Source organism: Arachis stenosperma, chromosome 3 (assembly GCF_014773155.1).
Source record: "Arachis stenosperma cultivar V10309 chromosome 3, arast.V10309.gnm1.PFL2, whole genome shotgun sequence".
Taxonomy (NCBI): Eukaryota; Viridiplantae; Streptophyta; class Magnoliopsida; order Fabales; family Fabaceae; genus Arachis; species Arachis stenosperma.
In genome coordinates, this window is record NC_080379.1 from 22015484 (window position 1) to 22034723 (window position 19240).

The window sequence follows — 19240 nt, forward strand, 5'->3', positions numbered from 1 at the left end:
TTGCTGTGGCTAGGAAGGGTCTGCCAAGGATGATGGATTCATCCATGCACTTCCTAGTCTCTAGGACTATGAAATCAGCAGCGATGTAATGGTTTTCAACCTTTACCAGAATATCCTCTACAAGTCTATAAGCTTGTTTTCTTGAGTTGTCTGCCATCTCTAGTGAGATTCTTGCAGCTTTTACCTCAAAGATCCCTAGCTTCTCCATTACAGAGAGAGGCATGAGGTTTATGCTTGACCCTAGGTCACACAGAGCCTTCTCAAAGGTCATGGTGCCTATGGTACAAGGTATTAAGAACTTCCCAGGGTCCTGTCTCTTTTGAGATAATTTCTGCCTAGTCAAGTTATCCAGTTCTTTGGTGAGCAAAGGGGGTTCATCCTCCTAAGTCTCATTACTAAATAACTTGTCATTCAGCTTCATGATTGCTCCAAGGTACTTGGCAACTTGCTCTTCAGTGACATATTCGTCCTCTTCAGAGGAAGAATACTCATCAGAGCTCATGAATGGTAGAAGTAAATCCAATGGGATCTCTATGGTCTCAGTATGAGCCTCAGATTCCCATGGTTCCTCATTAGGGAACTCATTGGAGGCTAGTGGATGTCCATTGAGGTCTTCCTCAGTGGCGATCACTGCCTCTTCCTCCTCTCCAAATTCGGCCATGTTGATGGCTTTGCACTCTCCTTTTGGATTCTCTTCTGTATTTCTTGGAAGAGTACTAGGAGGGAGTTCAGTAACTTTCTTACTCAGCTGACCCACTTGTGCCTCCAAGTTTCTAATGGAGGACCTTGTTTCAGTCATGAAACTTTGAGTGGTTTTGATTAGATCAGAGACCATGGTTGCTAAGTCAGAGTGGCTCTGTTTAGAATTCTCTGTCTGTTGCTGAGAAGATGATGGAAAAGGCTTGCCATTGCTAAACCTATTTCTTTCACTATTATTGTTGTTGAAACCTTGTTGAGGTCTCTGTTGATCCTTCCATGAGAGATTTGGATGATTTCTCCATGAAGGATTATAGGTGTTTCCATAGGGTTCTCCCATGTAATTCACCTCTTCCATTGATGGGTTCTCAGGATCATAAGCTTCTTCTTCAAATGAAGCGTCCTTAGTACTGCCTGGTGCAGCTTGCATTCCAGACAGACTTTGAGAAATCATATTGACTTGCTGAGTCAATATTTTGTTCTGAGCCAATATGGCATTCAGAGTATCAATCTCAAGAATTCCTTTCTTCTGATTCGTCCCATTGTTCACATGATTCCTTTCAGAAGTGTACATGAATTGGTTATTTGCAACCATTTCAATGTGTTCTTGAGCTTCTGCAGGCGTCTTCTTCAGATGAAGAGATCCTCCAGCAGAGCTGTCCAATGACATCTTGGACAGTTTAGACAGACCATCATAGAAGATACCTATGATGCTCCATTCAGAAAGCATGTTAGAAGGACACTTTCTGATCAATTGTTTGTATCTTTTCCAAGCTTCATAGAGGGATTCACCTTCCTTTTGTCTAAAGGTTTGGACTTCCACTCTAAGCTTACTCAATTTTTGAGGTGGAAAGAACTTTGCCAAGAAGGCATTGACTAGCTTTTCCCAAGAGTTCAGGCTTTCTTTAGGTTGTGAGTCCAACCATATCCTAGCTCTGTCTCTTACAGTAAAAAGGAATAGCATAAGTTTGTAGACCTCAGGGTCAACCCCATTAGTCTTGATAGTGTCACAGATTTGCAAGAATTCAGCTAAAAACTGATGAGGATCTTCCAATGGAAGTCCATGAAACTTGCAATTTTGTTGCATTGGAGAAACTAATTGAGGCTTAAGCTCAAAGTTGTTTGCTCCAATGGCAGGGATAGAGATGCTTCTCCCATAGAAGTCGGGAGTAGGTGCAGTAAAGTTACCCAGTACCTTCCTTGCATTGTTGGCATTGTTATTGTTTTCGGCTGCCATATCTTCTTCTTGTTTGAAGATTTCTGTTAGGTCCTCTACAGAGAGTTGTGTTATAGCTTCTCTTAGCTTTCGCTTCAAGGTCCTTTCAGGTTCAGGCTCAGCCTCAACAAGAATGCTTTTGTCTTTGCTCCTGCTCATATGAAAGAGAAGAGAACAAGAAAATATAGAATCCTCTATGTCACAGTATAGAGATTCCTTGAGATGTCAGAGGAAAAGACGAATAGAATGAGGAGGTAGAAGAAAGGATGCGAGAAGAGGGGAAGAAATTTTCGAAAATTAAAGTGAATTAATTAAAGAAATTTTGAAAAAAATGGTAATTGATTTTCGAAAACTAAGATTGGGAAAGAAATTAAGTGAAATTGAAAAAGATTTTGAAATTAGAAATCAAAAAGATATGATTGAAAATTATTTTGAAAAAATTTGATTAAAAGATATGATTGAAAAGATATAGTTTTAAAAAGATATGATTGAAAAACAATTTTAAAAAGATTTGATTTTTAAAATTAATGACTTGACTAACAAGAAAAGATATGATTCAAACATTAAACCTTTCTCAACAGAAAAGGCAACATACTTGAAATGTTGAATCAAATCATTAATTGTCAGCAAGTATTTTTGAAAATGGAAAGAAATTGATTTTGAAAATATATGATTGAAAAGATATGATTTGAAAAAGATTTGATTTTGAAAAATTATGAAAACTTGAAAAAATGTGAATTAAAAACAAAATCTTCCCTCTTGTGCCATCCTGGCGTTAAACGTCCAGAATGGTATACATTCTGGCGTTTAACGCCAAAAACACTACCTTTTTGGGCGTTATACTCCCAACCAGGTACCCTAACTGGCGTTTAAACGCCAGTTTTCCTTCCTCACTGGGCGTTTTGAACGCCTAGCTTTTTCTGTGTAATTCCTCTGCTGAATGTTCTGAATCTTCAATTCTCTGTATTATTGACTTGAAAAGACACAAATTTGAAAAATTTTTGGATTTTTTTAATGATGAGAAGTAATCAAAATGCAACTAAGATCAAATAAACAATGCATGCAAGACACAAAACTTAGAAGTTTGTATACTATTGACACTAAACTTAAACAAAAAACATAAAATTATTTTTGGGTTTTTTTTATTTTATAAATTTTTTTTGTGATTTTTCGAAAATTATATGGAGAAGTAAAATAAAGGATTCAAAATTCTTAATGAGAATTTCAGGAATCATGCAATGTTAGTCTAAAGCTTCAGTCTAAAAAGATTAGACATGGCTAGCCAAGCTTCAGTAGGACATTACATTCAAGAGCTAAATTGATGAGAATCAATCAGCTTTGGTGATGATGAGAACATCACCTTGAAACTCTAGAATTCATTCCTAAGAACTCTAAAGAACATAATAAAATAAAATTACCTAATCTAAGCAACAAGATGAACCATCAGTTGTCCAAACTCGAACAATCCTCGGCAACGGCGCCAAAAACTTGGTATTGTTGCCGGACCAAACTTGGCATTGTTGTTGCTGGAGACAAATGCAAAATTATTGTTCATTTAATCCCTGGCAACAGCGCCAAAAACTTGGTGCACGAAATTGTGATCATCAATAGCGCCATCAACATGGTACGCTTAATTGCAATCTCAACTCCTTATCACAACTTCGCACAACTAACCAGCAAGTGCACTGGATCGTCCAAGTAATAAACCTTACGCGCGTAAGGGTCGATCCCACGGAGATTGTTGGTATGAAGCAAGCTATGGTCATCTTGTAAATCTCAGTCAGGCGGACTCAAATGGTTATGGAGGATAAATGATTAAATAAAACATAAAATAAAGATAGAGATACTTATGCAATTCATTGGTGAGAATTTTAGATAAGCGTATGGAGATGCTTTGTCCCTTCCGCCTTTCTGCTTTCCTACTGTCTTCATCCAATCCTTCTTACTCCTTTTCATGGCAAGCTGTATGTTGGGCATCACCGTTGTTAGTGGCTACAATCCTGTTCTCTCAGTAAAAATGTTCAACGCGCTCTGTCACAGCACGGCTATTCAGCTGTCGGTTCTCGATCATGTCGGAATAGAATCCATTGATTCTTTTGCGTCTGTCACTAACGCCCCACAATCGTGAGTTTGAAGCTCATCACAGTCATTCAATCCTTGAATCCTACTCAGAATACCACAGACAAGGTTTAGACCTTCCGGATTCTCTTGAATGCCGCCATCAATTCTAGCTTATACCACGAAGATTCCGATTAAGAAATCCAAGAGATAAACATTCAAGCCTTGTTTGCTCGTAGAACGGCAATGGTTGTCAGGCACGTGTTCATAAGTGAGAATGATGATGAGCGTCACATAATCATCACATTCATCATGTTCTTGGGTGCAAATGAATATCTTAGAACAAGAATAAGCTGAATTGAATAGAAGAACAATAGTAATTGCATTAATACTCGAGGTATAGCAGAGCTCCACACCTTAATCTATGGTGTGTAGAAACTCCACCGTTGAAAATACATAAGTGATAATGGTGGTCATTGGCTTCGGCCCCAGAGAAGGAACCAGAAGAACCAAGATTTAAAATACAATAGTAAAAGGTCCTATTTGTAGAGAACTAGTAGCTTAGGGTTTACAAAGATGAGTAAATGACGAAAAAATCCACTTCCGGACCCACTTGGTGTGTGCTTGGGCTGAGAATTGAAGCATTTTCGTGTAGAGACTTTTCTTGGAGTTAAACGCCAGCTTTTGTGCCAGTTTGGGCGTTTAACTCCCATTCTTGTGCCAGTTCCGGCGTTAAACGCCAGAATTCTTGAGCTGACTTGGAACGCCTATTTGGGCCATCAAATCTCGGGCAAAGTATGAACTATTATACATTGCTGGAAAGCCCAGGATGTCTACTTTCCAACGCAATTGAGAGCCCGCCAATTGGGCTTCTGTAGCTCGAGAAAATCTACTTCTAGTGCAGGGAGGTCAGAATCCAACAGCATCTGCAGTTCTTTTCAGCCTCTGAATCAGATTTTTGCTCAGGTCCCTCAATTTCAGCCAGAAAATACCTGAAATCACAGAAAAAACACAAACTCATAGTAAAGTCCAGAAAAGTAAATTTTAACTAAAAAACTGATAAAAATATAATAAAAACTAACTAAAACATACTAAAAACATACTAAAAATAATGCCAAAAGGTGTATAAATTATCCGCTCATCACCAAGCGATTGAGAAAGCGGCAGGCCCACAGAGCACTATAATAGCGCCTTGCGAGGTCATAGAGCCGAAGCGGTACCGAAGCTCAGGTGGTGATGCAAGTGCGCGATGAGCGTAGTAGCCCCTCGGGCATCAGCAACTCGGTGGATAGAGAGCTTGAGCCCAATTGACTTCTTATTGATGAATCTCGCAACCTCTTAGCTAGAGACTGGGAGAGAGGGGAATTTCTGCGTAGATGGACTTGCCAAGCTAGGGCTTCATATAAACTCGGTACAATCTTCAGAGAAAGAAGAGGAATTTATAATCAAATGGAAATTAAATGGAACCCTAAACCCCTCAAATTTCAGAATCAAATGGAAATTAATACTTACCTAATCGATGACGTAAGCACAGAGATGACGACGAGAAGTGTAGAGATCGACGATGGTATGCGTGGCGCAGGACGATCAGTGCAGCAGGGTTCACGACGATTTGAGCTTCACAATCTTCACGACGGTGTGGCGCTTAGTGGTGAGTGGGGATTGGGGTGTGATGATCTTCACGACGGTGAGGCTTCACGATCTTCACGTAGTGCAGGAGGCGGGGTTTCCTTCGTGCGGTGCAGGAGGCAGGGTTTCCTTCACGATCTTCATGGCGGTGAGGGTTTTCTTCTCTACTGAGAGGGTGACTTCTCAGCTTTGGAGGGAATGAAAATTTTCACTAAGTGTTTACAGAGTGTGTGTGCAAAACACCAGGAAAAAGTTAAGAGGAGGGAAAAAATTTACTAAGTGTCAAATTTTTTGCTATAGACACATTAGGCATCACTTTTAAAACGCACCCAAAACTTAATAAATAAGCTACTCTCTAAAAGCGTCCCCTTTGATACGAAAAGTGAACCTATAGATATCAACCTACGGCTACGCTTTATAAGTGATTTCTAAAATACCTAAGGCTACACTTTTTAAATGATGCCACAATTGTGTATCCTTTTCTCATATAAAAAGGCAACATGGAGAAAAGCGTAGCCTATTCATAGAATAGGCTACGCTTTTCAAATGTAGCTTAAAAAAGTGTGGCTGAATGGGTATTTTTCTTGTAGTGGTTACTGCAAGGCTTGGTTGGCAAAGCAGAAATCTGTCGCAAAAGTTTTTGGTGATTGGGAAGTTTCTTACCAGATTCTGCCAGTATGGTTGAAAGCAATGACTGCGAAGATGCCAAGGTCTCGTGTTCAAATAAAAACGCTCCCCGTTTTACCGTGAGAGTAAGGAGGCTCAAGGTGTAAGAGTTTTCCATCGCGTTTTTTAGAGTTTCTATCCGTGTATTGTAGCATTTAGACACTGCAAGTCATTGGTGTAGGTTGATGGCACACACCTGTACGGAAAATATAAAGATACACTTCTAGTTGCGGTTGCACAAGATGGGAACCAAAACATTGTGCCTATTGTATTTGCGATAGTCAAGGGTGAGACGGTAGACACGTGGGAGTTTTTCCTAACCAATTTGTGGAGATATGTTGTTACCATTGATGGCGTGGGCATTATTTCTAACCGCCATAACTCCATCAACGCAGCAATAGCTCGCAGTAACAGTGCATGGTCACCACCAAGAGCGTGGCACATGTTCTGCATCAGGCACATTGTGCCCAACTTCTTAAGGAGGTTTAAGACTCCTTGCATAAACTCATGGTTAACATAGGTATTTAAATTCGCTGTTTTGGTCCTATTCATAATAATTTTCTGGCATCTACTTATGATTACATGATTTGTTCAACATGCTATTCTAGGACGGAACATGAGTACAACAAAAACTACCAAAGGCATAAAGAGAGGGGTGAGGTATATACTCAATGGTGCGATGAGATCGGTGTTCAGAGATGGCATTGTCATTCTACGGGGGTCACTATTGGGAACATATGACGACAAACTTGGTAAAGTGCATAAATTCTGTCCTGAAGGGTGCACGCAACCTTTCTGTGACTGCCATTGTTAGGCATACTTTCTATCGACTAAACAAATTATTTACTCGTAAGAGCGCTGAGGCTCATGAGCGTGTCCGCAGCAGATTCACGTATTCAGAATGAGTGGAAAATAGGTGCCAGAAATGGCATACACTCCCACGCCTAAACAAAAAGTAGAATGAGTGGTCCATCCATCTCTTTACAGTTGTATCGTGATGCACGACACAACAATCTGTATAGATGTGCCAGATTGGCTGCCCTCCAACTGTATAGTAGAACCCGGTGGAAATCTCAAAGTAGAGGCAAAAACTTCGAGTTCAATGAAGTAGTAGACTTATCTGAAAACACAATAGTTTCAAGCATGTAGAAATATAAGCCCGGACGTACGACGCAACGGACTCCTGCGTGACACAGGTTCGGTGTCTCTGCACCGCCGGACCTATGCAAGATTTACTTTACTCAAGACGTGATCGTGCGGACTGAGCTCCCAACCAAAACAAGCGAAGCAGTTCTCACCAAAAACTGGTGACTGCTGTCCATTCTACCCGTGATAGGCTCCCCATTAATCGGGAGGCCGAGTATATGTGTCACGTCTTTCAGCGTCACAGTCAATTCGCCAACTAAAAGGTGAAACGTGTTGGTTTTCGACCTCCATCGTTCTACCAAGGCACTCAGAAGTGCAGAATGGCCTCTCATTTCACCTACTCGCAAAACATGTTGAAACCCAATAACTACTAGTGCCGCCGCAGCTATATCGTTAAACGTCTATGGCCGATCAAATTTTTTGGACAACAAATTCCTGATCGCCTGAAAAGAAAACAATAACAGTTCATAATAATAATTCCTTAAAAGCTAGCAACAACAATAAATATATTTCTTAATAATAACAGTTAATAATAATAATAATAATAATAATAATAATAATTTCTAAAAAATAGTATTATAAAAAATTATTATTGTTATCATAAACATTATTATTACACAAATTTAATAATATACTAATTATAACATTAACCACTCATATACGACGACGACAACGATGACGACGATGATAGTGACAATAACAACAACAACAACAATATTACTACTATTACTAATAATAATAATTATTATTAAAACATAATAATAAGAACAAAATAATGATAATTTATTAATAATAATAAATTATTATTGTTATAATTATTTGTATAATACTTTTCATGTTTTTATTAATATATTAATAATAGTAAATTATTATTATTATTATTATTATTATTATTATTAAAAATTAACAATATATTAATCATAATAATAATTTTTTTTGGAGACTTAATCATAATAATAATTATTCAAGTATAACGACGACAACGACGACGACAACAACAATAATAAAGTCAACAATAAAATTATCAGTTAAAACATAAATAAATAAAGTAAAAAAAATATTTATTCATAATAAAAAATTACTTTTCTATTGAGGATGATCCAGATATTCAATAATGTGTTTTTCAGGTAAGGTAAAATTATGAACCATTTTTTCTTCCTTTCTCATTGAAACCCTAAACCTTCACTGTATTCTTCTTCCTCCCACACTTACCCTAAACCCTTTCACCCCTCAACGCACAACCCTCATGCAATGTTTTACTGTAACACCCCTTCACTGTATAAGTGAAACTGTTATTTTTTCTTAGCCTGCGTTTTGCATTTAAAGACCGACTTCATCATTCTCCTCAACATGTGTCGTCCATGCAGCGAGGGACCCTGTCAATTGCAACCTGCGTTTGGAGGAATTTTAAACTGATCAAAATGTTGGTCATGTCTGCATGTAGAGAAAAAAGGACACATTTCGAAACGTGGAAGTCCCTGCCTGCCAATGCAGCCTGTATTTTGCAGCTGTTTGCATGTTTTTACTTTTTTGTTTCACACAATACGTTATATGTGTTTTGTACGTGCAAATCCACATATGTGGATAACACATTATGCACCAATAATATGCTTAAATATCATTATTTTTTTATCCATTAATAAATTAATCTCTACAATTTAAATCACTTTGTAGATTTAAAAATTTTTTAAAAAATAATATTAAAAATTTTTATGTTGATGAGAGAGCAATTTAAATTACTTCATAAATTAAAAAAAATTAAATAAAAAAATTATAAAGCATTTAAATAAAAACATTAATCTTCATTAAAATTTATAACTTTTATAATAAGTGAGTTTCAAATTTTATTTTAAGGAGAATTAGATTCTTACATTTTTTTATTTAACCAAAATTTTCACTGCTTTAAAAAAAGTTATCCAAGAAATATATACTTAGCGGTAATCCTAAAAAGAAATGTAGTATAGCTTTTTGTTTTTGCTTTTGTTTTTGAGATCATTTAGATAAAGACATTAAAAATGTCTCTTTTTTTAAGACGTTTACATGTGTCATGATATTATTGAATATCTTTATTAAATTGGTTAATAATTTATTTTTTTAATAAATCAGAACAAAAAATTAGTTTATTATAGCAACGATAATAAACCTCATTATCCGCATTATAATTATTAGACTTGATTTAATTCGATCGATTTACACAATCTAAACCAAATTATGTTTAAAATTTTTGATAAAAAGATAAATATATCCCTGATTTTTGTTAAAAAAAAAATTATGCTCCAATGGGTTATGTAAATTGGTCGGTTCGACCGAATCTGATAACAATTGGGTTTATTGTTATTATCATAAAAAATCGGTTTTATTCTATTTTGTTAAAAAAATAAAAAAATAACCAATTCATTAATACGTCCAATAATGATGCGACACATAAGTGTCTTTACAAAAAAAATTTTAACTAACAAATAAAATTAAAATAAAATATAACCATTAGATGACAGTTTAATCAAATCTATTAAATTATTTAACAATATTCAACTATCAATTTTACATAAAATTATCTCTACATTATACTTTCCCTTAATATAATTTTGATTTCTCATTAGAAGACTATGGCGCCAAAATCAAATAGTTCCCGCCAAAAAAGCCAAGCATTAAAAAGTAGAACCAAAGGCGAAGATAAATAAAACGCAAAACTGTTGGTTTTGCATCCCCACCACCACCACCTCCATCTCCTTGGGCCATTTCTGCAATGGATGAAGCTCTGATATCGGTGGACCGTTGGGCGAAAGGAAGCCAGGCGTACTTCCTGACCCACCTCCACGCCGATCACACCAAAGGCCTCTCTTCCACGTGGTCCCACGCTCCTCTCTACTGCTCCTCTTTCACCGCTGACCTCATTCCCTTAAAGTTCTCCGACTTCGACCTCTCTCTCCTCCACGTCTTCGAAATCGGCACCTGGCAAACCCTCAACCTCATCTCCCGTTCCTCCGGCGCCCCCACCGCCGTCGAATTCATCGCAATCGATGCCTGTCACTGCCCCGGTAACCATATCTTTTCCCGTCTCGCTTCTTTCGCTGTTGCACTCTAACTGTTTGATTGATGTTCTGAGTGAGATCGAACTCTTCCGTTTCTTTTCTATTATCAGAGTAGTTAAGCTCATGTTAGAGAATCTGCAGTTTAGTAGTTAGCTCTGAAACATTTTGTATAAATTCACAGACAAGTGAAAGAAACAACGACTTTCACATTCTTAATTTTACTTTGTAACACCTGTTTTACTGTTTGGAATTTGACACGTGAACATAATTTGTGGATCTTTAAGTTGGTGAAATTGGTTGGGTGCAAAATTTTGTCTAGGGTTATGTTTATGGGGTAGGATTAGGAACTCTTTATGGATGAGTTTGATATGTAGATTTACACATGGAGCTCTTCCATGAAAATCCCTATTCCATTTTTACTTCTGAACCAACTATACCCTAGCTGTGGAATTTTCAACGTGGAACATGGAAGGGAACAGAAAATCAGGGCAGCGGACTAGAATTTGTATCGAATGGACCCTTTGTGAAGACTGTTTTAATTCTCGTGTTTGAGGATAATGTATGGGTTTGGTTTGGTTGTTTGTGTTAAGGTTCGGTTATGTTGCTGTTTCGTGGCGAGTTTGGGTGCATGCTGTACACGGGGGATTTTCGATGGGAGGTGGGTTGTGAGAGGGCTGCGAAGGCAAAGGAGATGCTTGCGGGTGCTATCAAGGATGATAAGGTGGATGTGGTTTACCTTGACAACACGTACTGTAATCCTATCTATGATTTTCCAAATCGCCAAGTTGCAGCTCAGCAGGTATGGCAGACTCCACTTCCATGCATAACAATTGAAAATGATAACTAAAATGATATTTGCTGAACACAAAAAAAAAAAAAAAATGAAGAGAACTGGAACCAATGAATGATATAAGAGACACTTGAGAAAACCGAAATTGATTAAATGGATGAACATGTTACATATTCTTGGTTATATATGTATACATTTTGGTATCGGTTATTTCAATGGTCAGAAATAATGTGAAAATGATGTTCAGGATTAACATAGGTCAGACAAGTGTTGCTCATAATAGATTTCAGTCAAATTCATTGCATAGTTGCACACTCTCAAGTTTTTATTGCTGCTCAATATATCTTGGTTGTTATTTGATTTCTTATTTCAGGTTATTGATATCATTGCTTCTCATCCTGACCATGATGTTATTATTGGGATTAACACTCTGGGAAAAGAAGATCTTTTTGGTTCAAATTTCAGAGGCGCTTAAGATTAAGGTCTCTTCCTCACAGCCATTCTTAGAACAAGTTTCAATCAATGATTCTACTCGTGTTAGTGCAGTTAGTGTGGCTCTTTCATAACATGGAAGTTGCCGATTTGTGCAGCATTTTATGATTTGTTACAATATGATGTCTCTTGCACCCTTGCTCTGAATATTTATCTACATGTCTACAACCAAAGCATATATGTTAGCAACATGCTTGCTTCTGTTTTTGTTGTATCTATGCATTATCAATTTATTATGCTTATCTCATACAAAGTTTTTGCAGTTTTTGGTTGCTACAGTTTGGAGTTAGCATTCTATTTTAGTTTCCTCTTGATTGGTTTGGCTTCATTTTTGATTGCAGATTTGGGTGTGGCCAGAGCGATTGTGGACTATGGATCTTCTTGGTTTCTATGATAACTTTACAATCAACACAAGTATTACTAGAGTGAGAGCTGTTCCTCAGTATAGCTTTAATGTTGAAACTTTAGAGGAACTGAACAGAATTAAGTGCCCAACCATAGGTATTATGCCATCAGGTCTTCCATGGGTAAAGAAATCCCCTCCAAAGACCAAGTCTATTTCACGTGCACATTTAACAGCTCGTTGTAAGAAAGCAGAATGGAGTGAAGACGACGATGAGTATGAGCCAATGGGGGATATAGGACCTCCCGAGAAGCTTCACAAGTACATATTTACTGTTCCATACTCTGATCATTCAAATTTTGCAGAGATAATGGATTTTGTGAAGCTTATCAGGCCAAAAAACCTGAAGGGCATTGTATCTTCTTCATCATGTTATATTGAACCTATGTACTACCTCGGTCTACTTTGTCAAGGCAACCGTCCTTCAGAAGTGTTGAATAGCAAGCTTAAAAGGAAAGCTAGAGCTACAGTAGCTGGGAGCAACAAAAAACCATCAGGTTCTTATAATGCTGAGTTGGTGAGAAAGAGAAGCATGACTTTGAAGGCCAGGCTTAAGCGAATTCGTTTGAGCAAGCATAGTATACTGAGAAAAGTGCGCAAGGGTGCCAAAATTCCGGATATAAGTGCTGATCTAAAGACTGACAGTGATGGAAATCAAGTGGAATAGACGACAAAGGAAACTGGATATGCATGGTCAGTGCCACAGCTGAAGTTAACGGTGCAAGGTATGGTCAACATGCTCCTTAACACAGCTTGGTAAATTTTCGTTGTACATTTTGAAATGTCTGTCAATAGCAAGTTTATTCATCAGTATACGGTTCTCGATGAATCTGTGCACTCCTTTTGGATGTAGCCTTGTTCTCTCTAGATGCACAAGAAATTGTGGTAAAAATGTTAAGATGAGGTTGTCAATTGATTTAATGGACAATGTTATATATAATTTTGAGGTGCTACTGCCTACTGCTACACAAATCTGAAATCACGCATAATTATGAATGAAATATTTGTTAAATAAAACCTGAATACTGAAAACTATTTAAGCGCAACCGTCCTATAAATCTTATCTCTGTCAAGCCGAGTCTTTAGTTTAAGAAATCTGATGAACGCAAAACTATTCTTTAGAAGAGTTGTAAATAGTTCTAAATACTAAATAGTTCTAATCCCCATGTTTTTGTTATGCGTTAGCTTTTACTGTTAATTTGAACTCTTTTTGTGTTCTATTTAATCCTATTTTTTAATTAATAATAAAGTAAAAATTGTTTAAATCATGTACTTATTTTGAAGTGGAGTTTTGATTTGATCAACCTTGAAAAACAAAAATGGTATTTGTTGTGATAAGAAAAGTGGATGCCCATTCATAAATTGGATGGCTGAACTTTCGTATATTAAAGGATTCATTTTTTAAGATATTTAAAATTAATGAAAGTTGAAAACGAAGGCTTGTCACTTATATAAATAGGAGAAGTCACTTGAAATAACATAATAATGATAATAAAATTATTATTTTTTTCTTTTTTATACTGTTCCTCTTTTTTTCTTTTACAAATAAATTGATACATTATTTATAAATATATATAAATTATCTCTATTATATTCAAATAATTATATCAATAAATATTAATATTAAAATTATCTATTTATGTTTTTTTTTTATTTATATCTATTTTATTTTCCTTCCTTATTTTACAACGGTATTGACCACAAGTTGTGGTTGTCATGCTTTGTTGTAAGCAATAAATTAAACCATTAACAATAATAATAATAATAATAAATCCAGTGTGTGCACTGTGCAGGACTCCACGGTTTCGGTGACGGTCAAAGCACGCTGCCTTATCATGATTGTTTTTATGAGAATTTTATTATATTATTTTTAATATTCAAAAAAAAAAATCTTGTAATTATGTAATTTCTTCGTTTTTTTACTTTCCTTTCAACCTTAACAAAATTTTATCAGGAACTGTCTCATGTAACAGAAAAATGCATAACATCTTTTTCATCATGAACGTAATTTAAATATTTAATCAATATGTCCACTAGTCCACACATGAACTCCGCGAGAAATTGAATACCCAGCCAGAAGTGTTGACTTAATGACCAGAGAATGTTCAATTTTCCACACTCGAGACATAATACAAGTCATTGCTCTGACCCATTCAACTCTTCATAGTTCAAACCCCCTAAACATAATAATCTGAAATTAGCGTCTTCTCCATGGTATCTTGTGACATGCCATATTGTTTCAACAACATGATGGAGCCATGTTTCTTGCTTTCTCTTTTCATCATCATATGCTTCTCTTTTCACCCGTACAATTCCCATGCAGCTTTGATTTCAATCACTGCAAACCAATCTCTCAGTGGTGATCAAACACTTGTCTCCAAAGATGAAAAATTTGAATTGGGTTTCTTCAAACCAGGTAACTCCTCTAACTACTACATAGGAATGTGGTACAAAAAAAGAGTCCCAGAAAGAACCATTGTTTGGGTAGCAAATAGAGATAACCCAGTTTCTGATAAAAATTCTGCAAAGTTGACAATATCTAAGGGTAATTTAGTACTCTTGGATCAGTCTCAAAATCAAGTTTGGTCAACAAATTTGAATTCTCCAAACTTAGATTCTATAGTAGCTGTGCTTCTAGATAATGGGAATCTTATACTGAGTGATAGGCCTAATCCATCAGAATCAAATTCTCTATGGCAAAGTTTTGATCATCCAACAGATACATTCCTTCCTGGAGCCAAACTTAAGCTTGACAAAAAAACTGGTAAACCTCAGTACCTAACTTCTTGGAAGAACACTCAAGATCCTGGAACAGGATTGTTCTCTTTGGAACTAGACCCTAAAGAAAGCAACGCTTACTTGATCCTTTGGAACAAAACTGAAGAATATTGGACTAGTGGAGCTTGGAATGGTCAAATTTTCAGCGGGGTGCCTGAAATGAGGTTGAATTATATCTACAATTTCTCCTTCCATGATGAACCTGATGAGGCTTACTTCACTTACACGGTATATAACTCTTCGATTCTTTCGCGGTTTGTGATGGATGTCTCTGGGCAGATCAAGCAGCTTTCATGGCTGGACAGTAGACAGAATTGGAACTTGTTTTGGTCTGAGCCAAGAACGCCGTGTGAGGTTTACTCGTTCTGTGGCGTGTATGGGAGTTGTACTGAGAACTCTATGCCATTCTGCAGTTGCTTGACTGGTTATGAGCCAGGTAATCCATCTGACTGGTACCTAGACGATTACTCAAGTGGATGCAAGAGAAGAACAAAGTTCCAATGCGAGACGGCGAATCCTAATGGTGGTGCAAAGGACAGGTTTATGGCATTTCCAAACATGGCATTGCCTTCACCTGCACAACATGTAAGTGCTGGGGATGCAGAGGAATGCGCTTCAACTTGCTTAGAGGACTGTTCTTGCACAGCATATGCATATGGTAATAAAGGTTGTGTAATTTGGAATGGTGACCTCTTGAATTTGCAGCAGCTTTCTCAAGATGATAGTAACGGAGAAACCATGTTTCTCAAGCTTGCAGCATCTGAATTTGATGATCCTAAGAGCAGCAAGAGGAGAACCATTGGTGCTGTTGCAGGTGCTGTTGGTGGCATGGTGATTGTCCTAGCACTTACTCTATTTGCCTTGGTGAGGAGAAGGAGACAAGTTCAATCAGGAACGTTGGTTGAAGGCTCATTGAAGACATTTGGATACAGAGATTTGCAAATTGCTACAATGAATTTCTCGGATAAATTGGGAGGAGGAAGTTTTGGTTCTGTCTTCAAGGGGACACTGCCAGATTCAAGTGTCATAGCAGTGAAGATGCTCGAAAACATTAGCCAAAGTGAGAAACAGTTCCGGACAGAAGTGAGCACAATTGGGATAGTCCAGCATATCAATCTGGTTAGGCTCCGTGGATTCTGTTCCGAAGGTACTAGAAAACTTCTAGTCTATGATTACATGCCAAATGGCTCCTTGGATTCAAACTTGTTTCATGAGAAGGGATTCAAGTCCAAGGTGTTGGAATGGAAAGAAAGGTACCAAATTGCTCTTGGGACAGCTAGAGGACTGGCTTATCTCCATGAGAAGTGTAGAGACTGCATCATACATTGCGATGTGAAGCCGGAAAACATTCTTTTAGATGCTGATTTTTGTCCAAAAGTGGCACATTTTGGCCTTGCAAAGCTGGTTGGAAGGGAAGTTGGCCAGGTCCTAACAACCATGAGAGGAACAAGGGGATACCTCGCGCCAGAATGGAATTCTGGGGTGCCTGTAACTGCCAAAGCCGATGTCTATAGCTATGGAATGATGCTGTTCGAGTTTGTGTCCGGTAAGAGGAACTCAGATCCCCCAGAAGATGGACAAGTTAGGTTCTTCCCTGCATGGGCTGCAAAAACAGCAAGCGAAGGCGGCAATGTGCTTAGCCTTTTGGATCCAAAGTTGAAGGGAAATGCTAACATCCAAGAGGTCATTCAAGTCATCAAAATCGCTTCTTGGTGTGTCCAAGACGATGAGACTCATAGGCCATCCATGAGTCAGGTAGTTCACATCCTTGATGGTGTGTTGGATGTGGCTTTTCCTCCTGTGCCAATATTCCTACAAGCCTTTCTTGAGAACCAAGAAACTACGGTTTTCTTCATTGAATCAGGCTCTAATCAGAGTTCACATATGAAAAGCTCCACAACCTCCTCTTAGGCCAAGGGAAATGCTATGAAACATGAACTTTTCAGTTGTAATATGAATATGAATGTAAACTTTGCCATTGGAATGAATGTTATATCATATATGAATGCCTGTGAATCTCTGATATTTTGCAATCTCTTTACCATGTATCAATATTTTCTCAATTTTCTTGCCGAAAAATTACTCTCTTCCCTCTCACATAACTTAACTACTATTGGTATCAAAGAACTAAAACAAACATAAGTTGCACCCTGGTCATGGAAAATAGTTTGAAAAGTTTGGTTGGATTTAGCTATTGGAATCGAAGAATTAAATGCAACAGCATTTAAAACACCATCAGAATACGAAAGAATACCAAGTCAAGAAAAAGTTAAGTCATAAGTATTTAATTTTAAATGTATATTTAGAGAAACATTCACTTGCTCATGAGTCATGTGCCAGGAAAATTTATCAGTGGAATAGAATCTAAATCAGCTGATACAATATAATTCACATATCAACTCATTTAAGAATCATTTTGAACTTGATATAAGCATAAAGCTCATTTTTCACTTGCTCTAAGATTGTTTCCACTTGTCTATTTTGCAGGTACTTGCATCAAGAAAATTTCTAGCATTCTTGAAAATTTAAAATCGTAGTTATTGCACCTTTCGTGCATTCTTAACTCTATTATACTTTTAACTGTTGTTGTGTTTTATGTTAGTTGCATTAAATTAAAGTTATTATATAATAACATTTTTTTGCATGAAAAAAACCATAATTATTATAATGAAATAATGAATTCTACAAATAAAATACAAAAATATATATATTCATTTAAGTATCAATTTAACATATATTTTTTTAGTAATTTTCAAACAAAGAGTTTTTTTCAAATATTAAACTTTTATTATTATATAAATTTATATAGTTTTGTTAGATAAACAATATGGCTACGAAAGACATAAACAATGGGTTGTACTCCAGGCCCACTAAAACAAAAAATATTTTACCCCATTTATCCGCCACAACCTAGCCTCTCACCTTCTATCTTTCTCTCCTATTACCGCAACCGCTTTGCTCCTCTATTTCTGTCACGTCGTCATCAACACACCTCACCGCCGCCACTCCACTGTCTGATTTTTCTCCCATATGTCGCACCATGCTCCCTACAACTGATGTCGCCGCTGCACCTTCTTCTCCTATATGTCGTGCCGCCCCTATTCTCCTTGCAAGTGACACTGCCGCTGCACGACTTCTTCTCCCCTCCGTGACGTCGCACAGTCGCCAAGTCAGAGGCCTTGTTCCGCCACTGCTCCAACGTTGCACCTCTCTCCTTGCTTCCATGGCCGTTGCATCGTGTCTTCGCCATTTCCATCGCGTGCTGCTTTGCTTCGTTAAATGGTATGACCTAAATAAACATCTACATCTTAGTAAAAAGAATCATCTCCATACATAATAAAATAAACATCTTGCGAAGTATGTGCATGCAGAATCAAATAAATTAAGTAAAATATCAATGATATATCTAAATATGCATCTACTTTAGAATGAAAAGAACTATTCGCATATATAATAAATGAACATTTGACTTAGTTAATAAGAAACAAGTAACAATATAGCAGCTAGGGGGCACTGGGCTGCAATGCAGCAGCAACACAGTGATATAGGATTGCGAAAGAGCGGTTGTAGCAAAAATAAAAAATATTCAAAATTATAATTAAATTTAATTAATTTAAAATTTAATTTTTAAAATTAAAATTAATTTTTTAACCTATTATTTAAGTTGTTTAGAAAAAATATGATTCCTGTACTTTCTCAAATTATATTGAGTATACGTCCAAATTTTTTTATAAATTAAATCCAATTAAATTAAATAATAAAATTTAGAATAATATTACTTATAATTATTTTTTATTAATGTTAGGCAATTTAGTTGAACTTGTTAATAAAATTATTTGAATGTGCAGTATTATTCATTATATTATACAGTCTAATCTGTTTGATAGCGTGTTAGTCTAGTCTAGTTAGACTATTAAATGGGAAAGACCTTGTAGGATGCTATACCAGACACAGGATCTTGTGGGATTATTTGTTGAAATAAAACCCAATAAATATTTTATTAAGCAGACTTGCTTTGATTACCAGGTAATTAATCCCACGGAGAGCAATGACGGTGTGAACTGTGAACATAACTACATAAGTATTGTATATTACGTTGGAAGAAAAGAAATTATCAATTAAAATACTTAAATTTGTATTTGTATGACGTAATATCTAATTTGTATCGACACCAAAAGAAAAAAAAAAACCATCTAATTTGTATTTAAAAACGAAAATGAAATAGGCTGCCATTCCATGTCTCCATCCTTTCCAATTTTTCATTTACCAAGTCTCGTCAAACATAGTTGCATAACCAGAATAAATAAATATATGAAACGTATTAATCGGAAAAA

The 19240-nt window shown here is 36.6% G+C and overlaps 2 protein-coding genes across 2 annotated transcripts; both read left to right on the plus strand.

Moving 5' to 3' along the window:
• The first annotated feature begins 10133 nt into the window (after nucleotides 1-10133).
• Nucleotides 10134-13105, plus strand: LOC130970224 (uncharacterized). Its single transcript, XM_057896237.1, is given in 5 exon segments — nucleotides 10134-10449; nucleotides 11034-11242; nucleotides 11607-11681; nucleotides 11683-11715; nucleotides 12067-13105. Coding segments are annotated over 5 exon segments (1338 nt in total). The 5' UTR covers nucleotides 10134-10157; the 3' UTR covers nucleotides 12796-13105.
• A 1186-nt stretch (nucleotides 13106-14291) lies between these two features.
• On the plus strand, nucleotides 14292-16958 carry LOC130968870 (G-type lectin S-receptor-like serine/threonine-protein kinase At2g19130). Its single transcript, XM_057894345.1, has one exon. It carries the CDS (start codon nucleotides 14340-14342, stop codon nucleotides 16815-16817), a length of 2478 nt encoding a protein of 825 aa, XP_057750328.1. The 5' UTR covers nucleotides 14292-14339; the 3' UTR covers nucleotides 16818-16958.
• The last annotated feature ends 2282 nt before the right edge of the window (nucleotides 16959-19240 follow it).